The sequence below is a fragment of the Geotrypetes seraphini genome, chromosome 1 (genome assembly GCF_902459505.1).
Source record: "Geotrypetes seraphini chromosome 1, aGeoSer1.1, whole genome shotgun sequence".
Classification (NCBI taxonomy): domain Eukaryota; kingdom Metazoa; phylum Chordata; class Amphibia; order Gymnophiona; family Dermophiidae; genus Geotrypetes; species Geotrypetes seraphini.
Window position 1 is genome coordinate 151,803,324 of NC_047084.1, and position 14,637 is coordinate 151,817,960.

The 14,637-nt window shown below is 43.5% G+C and overlaps 1 protein-coding gene across 6 annotated transcripts in view; it reads left to right on the forward strand.

The window, feature by feature from the left end:
* HHIP (hedgehog interacting protein) overlaps positions 1 to 14,637 on the forward strand; it is a 385,274-nt gene that overhangs the window by 140,168 nt on the left and 230,469 nt on the right. For all 6 annotated transcript variants that reach the window (XR_004539039.1, XR_004539033.1, XM_033940011.1 and 3 more), the window contains exon 4: positions 9,937 to 10,138. Coding sequence is in view for 4 of the 6 variants with exons in the window: in XM_033940011.1 (XP_033795902.1) it covers positions 9,937 to 10,138 (202 nt within the window). In the remaining 2 variants the exon portion in view is untranslated. The remainder of the gene's footprint in view (positions 1 to 9,936; positions 10,139 to 14,637) is intronic.

Genomic DNA, 14,637 nt, shown 5'->3' on the forward strand with positions numbered 1-14,637 from the left:
GTATGCATGCCATGACCTGGAAAGAACTCAGTGAATAGGCTTCATAGTCAAACAAAAGTTCTACCAAGGCTTCATGTGGAGCACCTGAATAGGCACTATGACCTTGTTTTTCCCCCCTCAAAAAAAGGAAAACCTGCAGAAGGGCACACATGACTCCCATCTTTCAGAACAAACAAAAAACCCTACTCGTCCGTGGAAGTAGCAATTGCATCAGAACAATTGGCATGGTGGAGGACTTCAGGCCTCTGAGAGAGGATACCTGGACCAGCTTGCGGAAGCCCCTTGCCTGGAGAAAATCTCTTTGGAAAGAAAGGGAAGGAGACGGTAGACATGGCATTGAGAATACAACACTCCAACCAGTACCATATGCACCACAATGCCTCAAGGCGATATGATGGCTAGTCAAAATAGCAGTCCTACTGCAGAGTAAATACATAAGCAACAACGCCTCCTGCTCATTCAGTGCGGGTCCACAATTTGTTTTTGTTTTTCTTTTGACCACTCACCACCGGCCTCCCTCCCAGTTGAGAGCCGCCTCGCCATCTTTGTTAAAGCCTGAAAGACAATAACATCAGATGGATTGAAGAGGTATCCGTACCTTCTGAGACATCAATACTGTGGAATCAGGTTCCACTCCAAGCCACCATCTAGGCCCAAACCAACACAAACCCGCAGAACCGCAACCTCAAGCAAGAGGGATAGTAGCAGTTCCACAGGCAGAGTACAACCAAGGATGCTTCTCTCCAAACCTCCTCATCCCCAAGAATACGGAAGACTTCAGGCCATCCTGGATCTCAACAAGTGCATCCTGATGGAGAATTACACACACATACACATCTTCAGAAACATTCCACCACTAATCCAGATATACATCTGGCTAGCCGCCTTGGACTTACAGGTTGGATTTTCACATATGCCAATGAATCCATCACACAGAAATTTACGCTTCTGGATGCAATCCCATCACTTCCAATTCCTAGTCCTCCTATTCAGACTCTCTTCAGCCCAAGAGTCCTCACAAAAGTGTATGGCAGAAGCAGCAGCCAACCACGTTAGATGTCTTCTCCTACTTGGACGATGGGCTACTGGTAGAAGCCTCAGCCCCGAAGTTGGTAGCTGCAGCCAACACAACCAAAAATTTTCTATATTCCCTAGTGAGTGCCAAGAATCCCATTCTAAGACCTACGAATTCACTGGGCTTCATTGGAGCAAGGATCTGCACAACTCGCAGCACAGCCTTCCCACCCTGGCAAGAGGGGAGACAATATCCACAATAGTGTAACACATCTCACCAATACAAGGGGCAACAGCATGGACCCTGCTATACCTCCGGGGCCACTCAGTGGCATCCAACCTTGTTGTCCTGCTAGTCATGCTTCAAACATGACTATTCAGAGGTACCTTCAGAGAAGATGAAACCAACACACTCGGCCCAGGTTTCAAAATATCGTCGACCAGTCCATCCACAAAGCACCCAAGTGGTGGACAGACTACTGCAACCTCTACAGAGTCAAGTCCTTACAGCAGCTCCATGAGAAATGCCACCAAGTAGGGTGGGGGAGCCCACCTCTGCCACTAGTGGATCCTGAACCCCGCCAAGGCAAAGCGACAAATCAACTTCCAGAAACTCAGGACCACAGGCAAGACTATTCAAGCCTCCGCCCCAGATCAACAACAAGACTGCCCTGATCAAAAACAAAAACAAAGAACCAAACGAAAACAAACAACAACCAGGTAGCCATGTTCTATATTGACAAACATGGGTATACGGGCCCCCTCACCCTATGCAGGATGCCTCCTTTCAAGCAACCTACCTCCAGGCCACCCAAAAAACCCCGATGGACCACCTCAACCGGAGTTTGAACCCTCACTAAGCCCTCCACCTAGAGGTAACACGGTTCCTTTTTACAGAGATGGAGCACAGATTCTGCTCCAGGATGCCTCCACAGCCAAGGAGGGGACACTTTCATGTTCTTTGAGGTCCAAAACATGCTATAGCCCCCCTAAACACCTCTCATCGATGGAAGACTCTAGAAGACCAGTCAGGACAAAGTGCATGGATTCTCATGTGCTGGCCAAGACAAGTGTAGCCTACCTTCCCTGAAGCACCTATCATTACAACCAACAATGAAGCTTCTGAATCGCTCAGTCCTCATTTTAACAAATACTCCAACTCCTTCTGTAGACTGGATACCTGCCCCCCCAACATTATGAAAACTGCTCCAATCCATTTCAAAGCTAATACGTTGGCTTGGGTAAACCTCCTACTATCCATTGGCAGTTTCCCAGAAGAACAGGGCCACATTTCGATAACTCCAATCATAAAAAACAAGAAAGAACCACCCAACACCCCCTCCAGCTACAGACCAATCGCAAGCATCCCACTATTCACCAAAATAGCAGAAGGGGTGGTAAACACCGAACTTACCACATACCTAGAAAAATTCGATATCCTAAATGACAACCAATCAGGCTTCCGCTCCAATCACAGCACCGAAACCATCATCGCCTCCCTCCTAGATCACATACACACACTCTTTAGCCTGGGATCCAGTGCCCTGATTTTACAACTAGACCTGAGCAGCGCTTTCGATCTAGTTGACCATGACATTCTCCCAGACTGCCTTGCCTACATCGGCATCTTCGGCCAGGTCCTTAACTGGTTCAACGGATTCCTATGGAACAGATCTTACAGGGTATTCAAGAACAACTCCTACTCTTACACCTGGGAAAACTCCTGCGGTGTGCCACAGGGCTCCCCCCTATCCCCCACCCTGTTCAATGTCTACCTTACCTCCCTAGGAAACCTCCTGCAAAGCCTCAAGCTTAAATTCTTTATCTACGCAGACGACATTACCATAGTCATCCCACTAACCAGTTTCACGCAAGAACTCCTCACCTCCCTTGCAAGCATACTCAGTCAAATTGAACTCTGGATGCTATCCTACAGACTAAAACTAAACCCAGACAAAACAAAATTCTTCTTGGCAACCCCCAAAGACAAAATCAAAGACACCACAATTCAAGTAAAAGGATCCATTTTCCCCCTCGAACAAACCTTAAAAATACTAGGAGTCACACTGGACAAACACCTATCCCTTGAGAAACACACTGATATCACAGTCAGGAAATGTATCTCGATGCTATGGAAACTCCGTACCATAAAAAAATACTTTGACGACACTTAATTCCGCCTACTAGTACAATCCTCCATCCTCAGCATACTGGACTACTGCAACATCATTTACTTGAGCGCCACAAAGAAAACCATCAGGAGACTAAGGATAATCCAGAACACCGCTGTTCGCCTCATATTTGGCCTGAAAAAATAGGATCACATCACCCCTTTCTACCACAAACTCCACTGGCTCCCACTAGAATCAAGAATCATATTCAAATTCGCCTGTTTTTGTTACAAAACAATATTTGGTTTAGCCACAAGCTACATCTCCCCTCACTTCACCCTAAACCACAACACTAAGAACTCCCGCAGAATTCAACTCTTCGCCTTCCCCTCCCTAAAACTATGCCACTCAAAAAAATTCCTTGACAAAACCTTCGCCTTCCAGGCCGCCAAACTAAACCCATGGCTAGCCCAAATGGTCCTCTAGGCCCCCAACTACTTTGATTTTAGAAAATTACTAAAGACCCACCTATTCCAAGACCAGGACCCTTAATACCCCTTCATTAACCTCCACCTCTCCCCTACTGAACCCCCCTGACTCCCCCTCTCCCCCTTACTTCTCTTCGCTGTTCGCAACTCTGATCAATCTTGTATGGAACCACTTGTAACTCTGTTTAATTAATGTGAACCGCCTAGAACTCATCTGGGTATGGCGGTATACAAAAATAAAGTTATTATTATTATTATTACCCAGGACCAGGGACCCTGGCCCAAACAGCTGGGGTGTCGAAAGGCTGACTCTAGTCCCTTCTATATACAGCAAAGGATCACGGAGGGCATAATAGCAGCCAGAAACCTGTAAAAAAAAAAAAAAAGAGGAGGCCTATGCACTCTAAGAAATCCCAGAACTGGTGCACCTCAGAAGGGAAAACTCCTTCCCTGCAAAGGGACCAACCATCCTCTAATGCCTCAGGACAAACCTCAGGAAAATTACCTGAGCAACATATCGACCTTCCACAGCAAGGTAGAAGGCGGACCCATCTCGGCATGCGCACTGGTAGCAGAAATTCACAAAGGGGTGGGTAAAACCTCCAGTCCGTCACCCCCACCCCAGCCTTTGCCTATACATTAAATGCACAAACATGCGAAAAGCAGCACAACTGTTCATCTCCTTTGACCCCCAACAAGCTGGGGGCACCAGTTGGGAAACGCACAATATCTGACTGGATCTCAAGCTGCATCGCCTACTGCTGCAAAGAAGAGGGGCTGACTCTTACCAACAAGGCCACAGCACACAAATTGAGGGCCATGGCAGCAATACTGGCAAGCCGGCAAAACACTCTGTTAGAGGACATTACAGAGCCGCAACCTGGCCCACCCACATACCTTCACCAAGCATTACTGCCTGGATTGCCCATTGCAGACCTCCAACAACTTTGGCTTCAGCATCCTACAAGTGGCAACAGCCACACAAGAAAGCCGGAGAGGGGACATCAGCACCAGAATGATTAAGACAGCCCACAACCAGAGACCCTTCGGGTCACTAGATGGACTTTTGTTTCATTTAGACCATGTTGGTCATGTTCCCTTTGTTTATGCAAAATACCATGTTGGTGTCATTTTCACTTGTTCCAAGAACAGATACGAAAACCTGTTAGTTTAGCACATGCATGGTTCTCGTTGTATTTAAAAAACAAACAAACAAAAAAAAACTACACCACCATGTTGTTGTCATTTTCAAGGGTTTTCAAGAACAGATTTGAAAACTTGTTTGTTTAGCACATGCATTGCCATGTTGGCAAAAAAAAAAAAAAAAGAGGTTACCGTACTTATTTTCTTTGCCTTGAGCAAAATAAAGTTCACATTTCTTGAATAGCAAAACAAAATTGCCTGGTCTCACATCTCTATCTCAACAACCTGGCAGTCTCACCCTACCTCAGCAGAACATCAGGTTGCAGAGGGTCCACCCCAGCAGGGGCCCCACTCTCTGCCCCTCTGCACCCCATAGCTGGAGAGTCACCAATGTGTGGTTGATTTAGATTGCTTGTCCATGGAGAAAGCGAATTTACTTACCTGTAACGGGAGTTCTCCGTGGGCAGCAGGATAAGTCAGCCACACGAACCACCATGACCTCCCCTACAGGCCACCCTGTCATCTCCAAGCTAAGGCAAACACTGGGGATCACAGGGGCTAGCACGTCCTTATATAGGGCAACCTGCACATGCTCAGAGGGGGCTTCTTCCCCAAAAGCCTTACTTTGAGCTCAAGGAGAGCAAATCTAAATTCGGAGCGTCGGATGACATCACCAACGTGTGGCTGACTTATCCTGCTGTCAACGGAGAACTCCCGTTACAGGTAAGTAACTTCGCTTATCTCACTTAAACCCACCACTGAAGCAAAGCAGAGTTTCCTCACTCGTCCTGCTGCAAACAGGCAGCAAATGCCCCAGCCCCGCTCACACACAATGGGAGAAAACAAAACAGTATAGCAAAAAACAAGAGAAAAACTTTCTCTGCCTCTGTAAATCCTGTAGACTTTGAAAAGGGAGTTACCAGCTTAACAGACCTTTTCAAAAAACAAAGCCAGCTTGCAAAAGTTCTTTACTTCTTCATGGCTGCTTGTTGGCTCTAGTGGAGTAACATACCTCCATTTCATCAGATTCTCCAGCTGGCTCCATGTCCATGAGTTGCTCACTCTGAGCTCCCATCTCAGAAGGCATCTCCATGGCTTGACTCTATCCCGTCCAGAGTTCTCAGCCCCTTCAGCCTGTTCATCTGCCTCTCTCTAGCCTTATTCTGTTCAAAAAGTGTGGCTTACCTGTTCATCCACCTACAGGCATGCCCCTCCCTATCAGGTGTAGGGAACTCTCTAACTAAGTTAGTCCCTTCCCCCACATGTGTAAAGGGAAAAGTTTTAGCAGGAAAAGGAATGAGTATCAGGCTGCTCAGTGTATGCTTCTGGAGGGACATAGCTTGCAGGCATAGTCTGAGTATCACAATATATATTTAATGCACATACATATGCATAGTATATATATGTATATATATATATATATAATATACATACACAAACACACATCATTACCAGTTATTGGTGCCAATAGATAGATAGATATACACTTGGCATTATTCTATAAAGTAGAACGTAAGGGGCTGATTCTATCAAGGGTGCCTAAAGTTAAGCGCCTATTAGGCGCCTAACTTAATTAGCAAATACCCTTAATAGCCTCTATAACTGGGGAAAAATTCATTGGGTAATAAGCAATAATCACCTATCCAATTCTATAAAAGATAGGTGCCCCTTCACATGGTGCTTAGCGGCACCTAACCCCTAAGTGGGCGTTTCTATGGGCGGAACATGACAGGTGCCACTAAGCATGATTTTCCACCAATTCACTAAATGTCCCACCACGTGTTTATCCCTATTGTCCGATCCGATCCAACCCATGCAAATTAGTAAAACCCAATGCAAAATAGCCAAGCGATTGATTCACTAACATTTGCTTGGCTATTTTGAATCGGGTTTTACTATCCTAAAACCCGACTGCTGTAGACCTGTTAGTAACTGTGTTACATAGAAACATAGAAATAGACGGCAGATAAGGGCCCACGGCCCAACTAGTCTGCCCACCTTAATGTCCCTCCCCTACCTTTGCCCTGTGAATAGATCCCATGTGCCGATCCCATTTGGCCTTAAAATCAGGCACGCTGCTGGCCTCAATCACCTGTAGTGGAAGACTATTCCAGCGATCAACCACTCTTTCAGTGAAAAAGAATTTCCTGGTGTCACCTCGTAGTTTCCCGCCCCTGATTTTCAACGGATGCCCTCTTGTTGTCGTGGGACCCTTGAAAAAGAAGATATCTTCCTCCGCCTCGATGCGGCCCGTAAGATACTTGAACGTCTCGATCATGTCCCCCCTCTCTCTGCGCTCCTCGAGCGAGTATAGCTGTAATTTGTCAAGCCATTTTTCGTATGGTAGATCTTTGAGTCCCGAGACCATCTGGGTGGCCATTCTTTGCACCGACTCCAGTCTCAGCACATCCTTGCGATAATGCGGCCTCCAGAATTGCACACAGTATTCCAGGTGGGGCCTCACCATGGATCTATACAATGGCATAATGACTTCCGCCTTACGACTGACGAAACCCCTTCGTATGCAGCCCATGATTTGTCTTGCCTTGGACGAAGCCTGCTCCATTTGATTGGCAGACTTCATGTCCTCACTGACGATTACCCCCAAGTCTCGTTCTGCTACCGTTTTTGCTAGGATCTCGCCATTAAGGGTATAAGACTTGCATGGATTCTGGCTGCCCAGGTGCATAACTTTGCATTTTTTGGCATTGAAGTTGAGTTGCCATGTCCTAGACCATCGCTCCAGTAGGAGTAGGTCGTGCATCATGTTGTCGGGCACTGAATCTTCGTCTGTTGTGCATTTGCCCACTACATTACTCAGTTTGGCGTCATCGGCGAATAATGTTATTTTACCTCGAAGCCCTTCTGCCAAGTCTCTTATAAAGATGTTGAATAGGATTGGGCCCAAGACTGAGCCCTGTGGTACTCCACTAATCACCTCCGTCATTTCGGAGGGTGTGCCGTTCACCACCACCCTTTGGAGCCTACCTCCAAGCCAGCTCCCAACCCATTTCGTCAATGTGTTACCTAATCCTATAGAACTCATCTTGCTCAGTAACCTGCGGTGTGGTACGCTATCGAATGCTTTGCTAAAGTCCAGGTACACGATGTCCAGGGACTCCCCAATATCCAGCTTCCCCGTTACCTAGTCAAAGAAGCTGATCAGGTTGGATTGGCAGGATCTCCCCTTAGTAAATCCATGTTGTCGGGGATCCAATAGATTCTCCTCATCCAGGATCTTATCTAATTGGTGTTTGATTAGAGTTTCCATTAGTTTGCTCACTATCGATGTTAGACTCACTGGTCTGTAGTTTGCTGTCTCCATCTTTGAGCCTTTCTTGTGGAGTGGAATGACGTTAGCCGTCCTCCAGTCCAACAGGACGCTGCCTGTACTAAGGGAGAGGTTGAAGAGCGCGGACAGTGGCTCCGCCAAGACATCACTCAGCTCCCTAAGCACCCTGGTGTGCAGGTTGTCCGGCCCCATTGCTTTGTTAACCTTGAGCTTTGACAGCTCACCGTAGACACTGCTGGGCGTAAACTCAAAGTTACTAAACGGGTCAACTGAGCCAACCCTTGTCTGTAGCTGAGGGTCGAGCCCTGGTGCTTCTCGGGTGAAGACTGAGCAGAAGTATTCATTTAATAGCTGGGCTTTTTCCGAATCCTTTTCCACATAGTCTCCGTCTGGTTTCCTAAGACGTACAATCCCGCCTGAGTTTTTTCTTCTATCACTGATATACCTGAAGAAGGATTTATCTCCCTTCTGGATGTTCTTTGCTAGAGACTCCTCCATGAGGAATTTAGTCTCCCTGACTGCTGTTTTGATGGCTTTTGATTTGGCCAGGTAGTCTGCTCTAGAGTCCTGCTTCCCTGATTGTTTGTAAGAGATGAATGCTTTTTTCTTCTCCTTGATCAGGTCTGAGATCTCCGCAGTAAACCACTGTGGCTTATTGTTCCTTTGCCGTTTACTTACTGATTTTACATAGCGGTTTGTTGCTTCTTGTATGGTTGCTTTCAAAGTCGACCACATGTCTTCCGACATGTCTGCCTGGTTTTAGCAGTGGGGAGGGGCCTAATGCCCTTATTAGCTCAGGTGCCTCAGGCTCCTCCCTTCGCTGTTTCAAAATCAGCCAACAGCGATTGAATTGCTATCTTTAGTGAATCTGGGCCTAAGTGTTTACATAGGTTCTGCTAGCCGCGATTCTGTAAACGGTGCTAAAGTGTGATTGATACGTGGCTAGTGCCATTTTTCTAGGCGCTGGCCAATTTAGGCATTGTTTATAGAATCAGTCCCTAAGTGCTATAGCAAGGGGGTCATAGAACATGGAAGGGCCATAGGCATGTCAGTAAATAATGCTCACAACTTACAGAATACTATCAGGTGTACAGGTTGGTTGGCTCACCTAGATATGCCCACTTGCATCAGCCATTGATCTGGCATAAGTGACCATATCTAACTTTTGGCATACTGAGGTGGATTTATACTAATATTCTACTGTATAACAACTTAGGCATGCCTAAGTGCTGTTATTGAACTGGCGCTAAGTATGCCCCTTTGTGGTTCCTACTTCTTGGCACCAAATTATACTGTAGAATTGCCTCCAATATTTTTCTCTAGCAATTCCAGAGATTTGGAATCATTTGCTGAAAGAAAAAGTAATGGGGATTATTTATTTCTTCAGCTATTTGTAAAGACATGGCTCTTTAAGAAATTTTAAGACTGGTTCTTGTATAGGGTATCAGAGATTTTTGAGAGGGTTTATTTATGTCTTATTCTGTCTTTCATGTTTATATTAAATGTATTATAATTTGTGATATATGTTTTTATTATGTGTTATATTGTTATTTTTTATGCTTTTATGCTGTATTCTGCACTTTCATTTGAATGAAAGGGTGGATTATAAATAATGATATTAAATTACATTATTAAGGGCTCCTTTTACAAAGGTGCGGTAGGGCCTTAACGCGCAGAATAGTGCATGCTAAATTGCCGAGCGTGCTAGCCGTTACCACCTCCTTTTGAACAGGCGGTAGATTTTCGGCTAGCGTACACTATAACGCATGCTAATCTGGTGCATGCGATAAAAATGCTAGCGCACCTTCGTAAAAGGAGCCCTAAATCTCTGTTGATACATTGCAAGGTTGTTTACTGGTGGTTTATTATTTTTATTTTTTTATTGAAGGAAACACAAACACAATTGTTACTGTGTCCAGGAAGTTGTGCGAGGGCTGAGGCAGCCTACTGGAGCTGTGCATTGTGGAGATGCATCACACCGCCTTTTCATACTGGAGAAGGAAGGCTATGTGAAAATTTTGACTCCCGAAAGAGAACTGATGAAAGAACCATTTTTGGATATACACAAACTTGTTCAAAGTGGAATAAAGGTTAGACTTACTCATGCACACTTATCGAAATAATGTGATTTTTTTGTTTGTTTGTTTTGTTCAGCTGTTTCCCGAAAATGGGGAGGCAGGGAAGTGTGGAAGATAAAATATATGGTTTTTTTTTTTCAAAAATACATGCAACAACTCTAATAAATGCAACAACTCTAATAATATAAATAATATAAATGCAACAACTCTAATAGTGAAGTGATGCTTTCTGTAATATGGGAGCAATTATGAAAATGAATAATTAGCTGCAAAAATAATAATATATTTATATTATTTTACATATATAATATATTTTACATAATGCCAATGTGTTACAATAATGATTTATTTAGTATTTATGTAGATATAGATATTTATATGTGAGATTGAATAGATGTGAAATATATAAAGTCTTAAAGGTCCTTTTACTAAGGGGTCCTTTTACAAAGGTGCGGTAGCGGTTTAACACACGGAATACTGCGCGTTAAACCGCCTGCCGCGCTAGTACCTAACGCCTCCATTGACAAGGCATTAGGATTTTAGGCTGCCGCGGGGGTTATCGCGTGATGAAATGTCCGACGCGCTAACCCCCATAGTGCACCTTGATAAAAGGAGCCCTAAGGCGCAGTAACCGATTTAGCGTGCGCAAAATGCTAACATGGCCATTATATTCTATGGATGCCTTAGCATTTAACGCACACTAAATCGGTTAGTGTGCCTTATTAAAAGGACCCCTAAGACTGCAGAAAGTCGCTTTGTTCCTTTTTTTTTTCCATAAGGATGCATATGTGTATAACTACTGCCCTGTTCTATCCAATCACATAATTTCATTAGGCAGAAACTTTTATTTGTTTGTTTGTTTATTTATTTATATTTTGCCTTTATCAAGGTGGAGCACAAAATAACATACACAATAAAATTGCACACAAGCATCTAAAATAATATAAAAAATATTACAATACATAAACCAAAATCTTTCACATCTACGAAACTGGATAATTACATATTCTTTTCCACACTATATATCAGTGCACTGCCACACATGATTTTAAAAGAAAATCCAAAATCAACCTGCATACTTCATGAGACAAAACAGGTATCTTTCTAGAAATTTTTTTAATTCCCCCACTCTTCCCTGCTTCTTAATATAGGATGGAATTTTTTTCCATTCTTCAGGGGCGACACAAGAGAAAACCCAAGTCCTGACTGCCTTCAATCTGACCTCTCTCCTCGCTGGTATCATCAGGTCACACTGCGTTAAAGAGCGTAATTGTGGTAGGGAAATGTATGAGCTTACATACTTGATTAGGTATCTAGGGGCATGACCCTGTGTGCTCAGATAGGTCAAAAGTAAAAGTTTATATCGGATCTGAAACTCAGTTTTCAACCAGTACAGCTTATAATAGAACTCAGACACATGATCATGTTTTTTCAACCTAAATAGAGTTCTAATGATAGAATTCTGGGCTACCTGTAAAGAACTCAACAAAGTCTGAGGCAAGCCCAACAGCACTATGTTGCAGTAATCCATTGTCAATAATACTATCGTTTGAAGAACATAAACAGTCTTTTCATCTTATTATAACACAATGAATTAAACTAAACCTTGGAAGAAAAAGCCTCAGAACCCAGTCCAAAAAATATTAATTTCTGGACATTCTCAGGTAAAACACATCATTAGCTGAAAAAAAAAAAAACCCTCTCCTTGAAAGTAATAATTCCACATTACAATGTCTTCTTAAAGCGGTATTTTAACAGCCCAAATCACAATTTTCGGTGTGTTTTTAAATAACTTATCCAAAACATTTCATTTCTTAAAATTGTATAAATTGTGAAAGTAGTCCATTTATCTTAATATTCGAAAGATGCTAAAAAAATCGCAGGGTCCTACCAATGGTGGACGGAGTTTTGCTATTGAAGCTTCATCAGGAAAACAGGACAATGAGTTCTATCCAGTGGCAGTCACCAAAAGTTACCGTATATACTTGAATATAAACCAATCTGAACATAAACTGAGGTATCCTTTTTTCCCTCTAAAAAGGGGGGAAAAAGGTTGACTCAAATATAAACCAAGGTTAGATATCTGGGTTATCTTGGTGAAACAATCTATAAAGACTACTCACCCTTCCTCCCCATCAGCTATCTTGTAAGTCACTAAATATAATACAGATATCTGAGATGCATATTTCCCAAAGCTAACATATTCACAACAAAACCCCTACATAGGAAAATGCAACTACAAGCAACCACAAACTTAAATAATGTAGACAAAAATCAAACAAACATCAAGAAGCCATATGCAGTTCAACACCAGAGAAAGAGAAACAGCACTCTACGCTTTGGAAAATGTCCAGAGGTTAACATTCTTTTGGATTGGGTAGGTTCTAAGGCTTTTTCCTTCCTAGGTTTAGTTTAATTCATTGTATTATAATAAGGTTAAATTAAAAAGCTTTCTCTTTCAGTTTCTGTCTATTGGAATTTTGTGACTGGATGAATTTGGTATTCTTTCACTAACCACTTTGTTTTTGTTTTTTATTTTTTTTTGTTGTGTCCTCCCCTAACCACCCTGAAGCTGCTTATGCCCTGTAAGAGACAGGTCCCTTATAGCTTCAGGTTTCTGGAGTTTGTTCTTGGGCTGGGTCCTCCAGAGCTAGGAATCAGGATTCTCAGAATTCTGTCTGCCAAAGTGTGCATGTCTTCTAGCCAAGAAACAGTTGCTCTTCAGTTCCTATGACAAGCCCACCTTGCATCTCAGAATTCACCAAATAGGTAGTGTTGAATAACACTGGTAGCCACTGTGAGATCTGGGGATTTTAGTTCACCTTTGTGCATTCCTTGAGTACTCTAAAGGTGGGCAAATCTTTAATTTGGAGTAAGAAGCTTCCCAACCATTCTGTTTCTAAGTGTTCTTTGCTGGAAACGACCCTTTCAGAGCCCTACTTATCCTGATTTCTTTCCTGGGGCTGATTGGTCCCATCCAGTCATAAGAACATAAGCAATGCCTCTGCTGGGTCAGACCTGGGGTCCATCGTGCCCAGCAGCCCGCTCACGCGGCGGCCCAACAGGTCCAGGACCTGTACAGTGATCCTCTATTTATACCCACCTATCCCCCTTTCCAGCAAGAAATTGTCCAATCCTTTCTTAAACCCCAATAACGTACTCTGCCCTATTGCGTCCTCTGGAAGCGCTTTCCAGGTGTCCACCACACGCTGGGTAAAGAAGAACTTCCTAGCATTTGTTTTGAATCTGTCCCCTTTCAACTTTTCCGAATGCCCTCTTGTTCTTTTATTTTTTGAAAGTTTGAAGAATCTGTCCCTCTCCACTCTCTCTATGCCCCTCATGATCTTATAAGTCTCTATCCATATCCCCTCTAAGTCTCCTCTTCTCCAGGGAAAAGAGACCCAGTTTCTCTAGTCTCTCAGCGTATGAAAGGTTTTCCATCCCTTTTATCAGATGCGTCGCTCTCCTCTGAACCCTCTCGAGTAATGCCATATCCTTCTTAAGGTACAGTCTGCCCATCCTCAGTAACCATTATCTCTTCCTCTCTCTAAGAGATTCCACGTGCCTATCCCAGGTGTCTCCACCACTTCTTTGGGGAGACTTTTCCATGCATCTACCACCCTTTCTGTAAAAAAGTATTTCCTTAGATTACTCCGGAGCCTATCACCTCTTAACTTCATCCTATGCCATCTCATTCCAGAGCTTCCTTTCAAATGAAAGAGACTTGTCTCATGCACATTTACATCACGTAGATATTTAAACGTCTCTATCGTATCTGTCCTCTCCCACCTTTCGTCCAAAGTATACAGATTGAGATCTTTAAGTCTGTCCCTATATGCCTTATGACGAAGACAACGCACCATTTTAGTAGCCTTCCTCTGGACCGACTCCATCCTTTTTATATCTTTTTGAAGATTGAATAGATGTGAAATATATAAAGTCTTAGAGGTCCTTTTACTAAGGGGTCCTTTTACAAAGGTGCGGTAGCGGTTTAACGCACGGAATACTTTTTATATCTTTTTGAACGTGCTGCCTCCAGAAATGTAAACAATATTTTAAATGAGGTCTCACCAAAGTCTTATACAGGGGCATCAATACCTCCTTTTTTCTACTGGCCATACCTCTCCCTATGCACCCTAGCATCCTTCTAGTTTTTGCCGTTACCTTTTCAATCTGTTTGGCCACCTTAAGATCATCACATACAATCACACCCAAGTCCCACTCTTCTGTCTTGCACATAAGTCACATGGTACCCACAGCTGAATAAAAAAACATGAGGAATGCAGCTCCTAGGAGAGGCAATAGAGTATGTTCTCAGACAACACCAGCTACAGGTGAGTAACTTAATTTTATCAAAGGGCAAGCAGGACAGTTTCTCATACATGGGAATCCCTAGCTACCAGGCTCAGTGAAAATAAGAAAGCCAACCAGAACATAAGAACATAATTGACATACTGGGACAGACTGAAGGTCCATCAAGCCCAGTATCCTGTTTTCAAAAGTGGTCAACC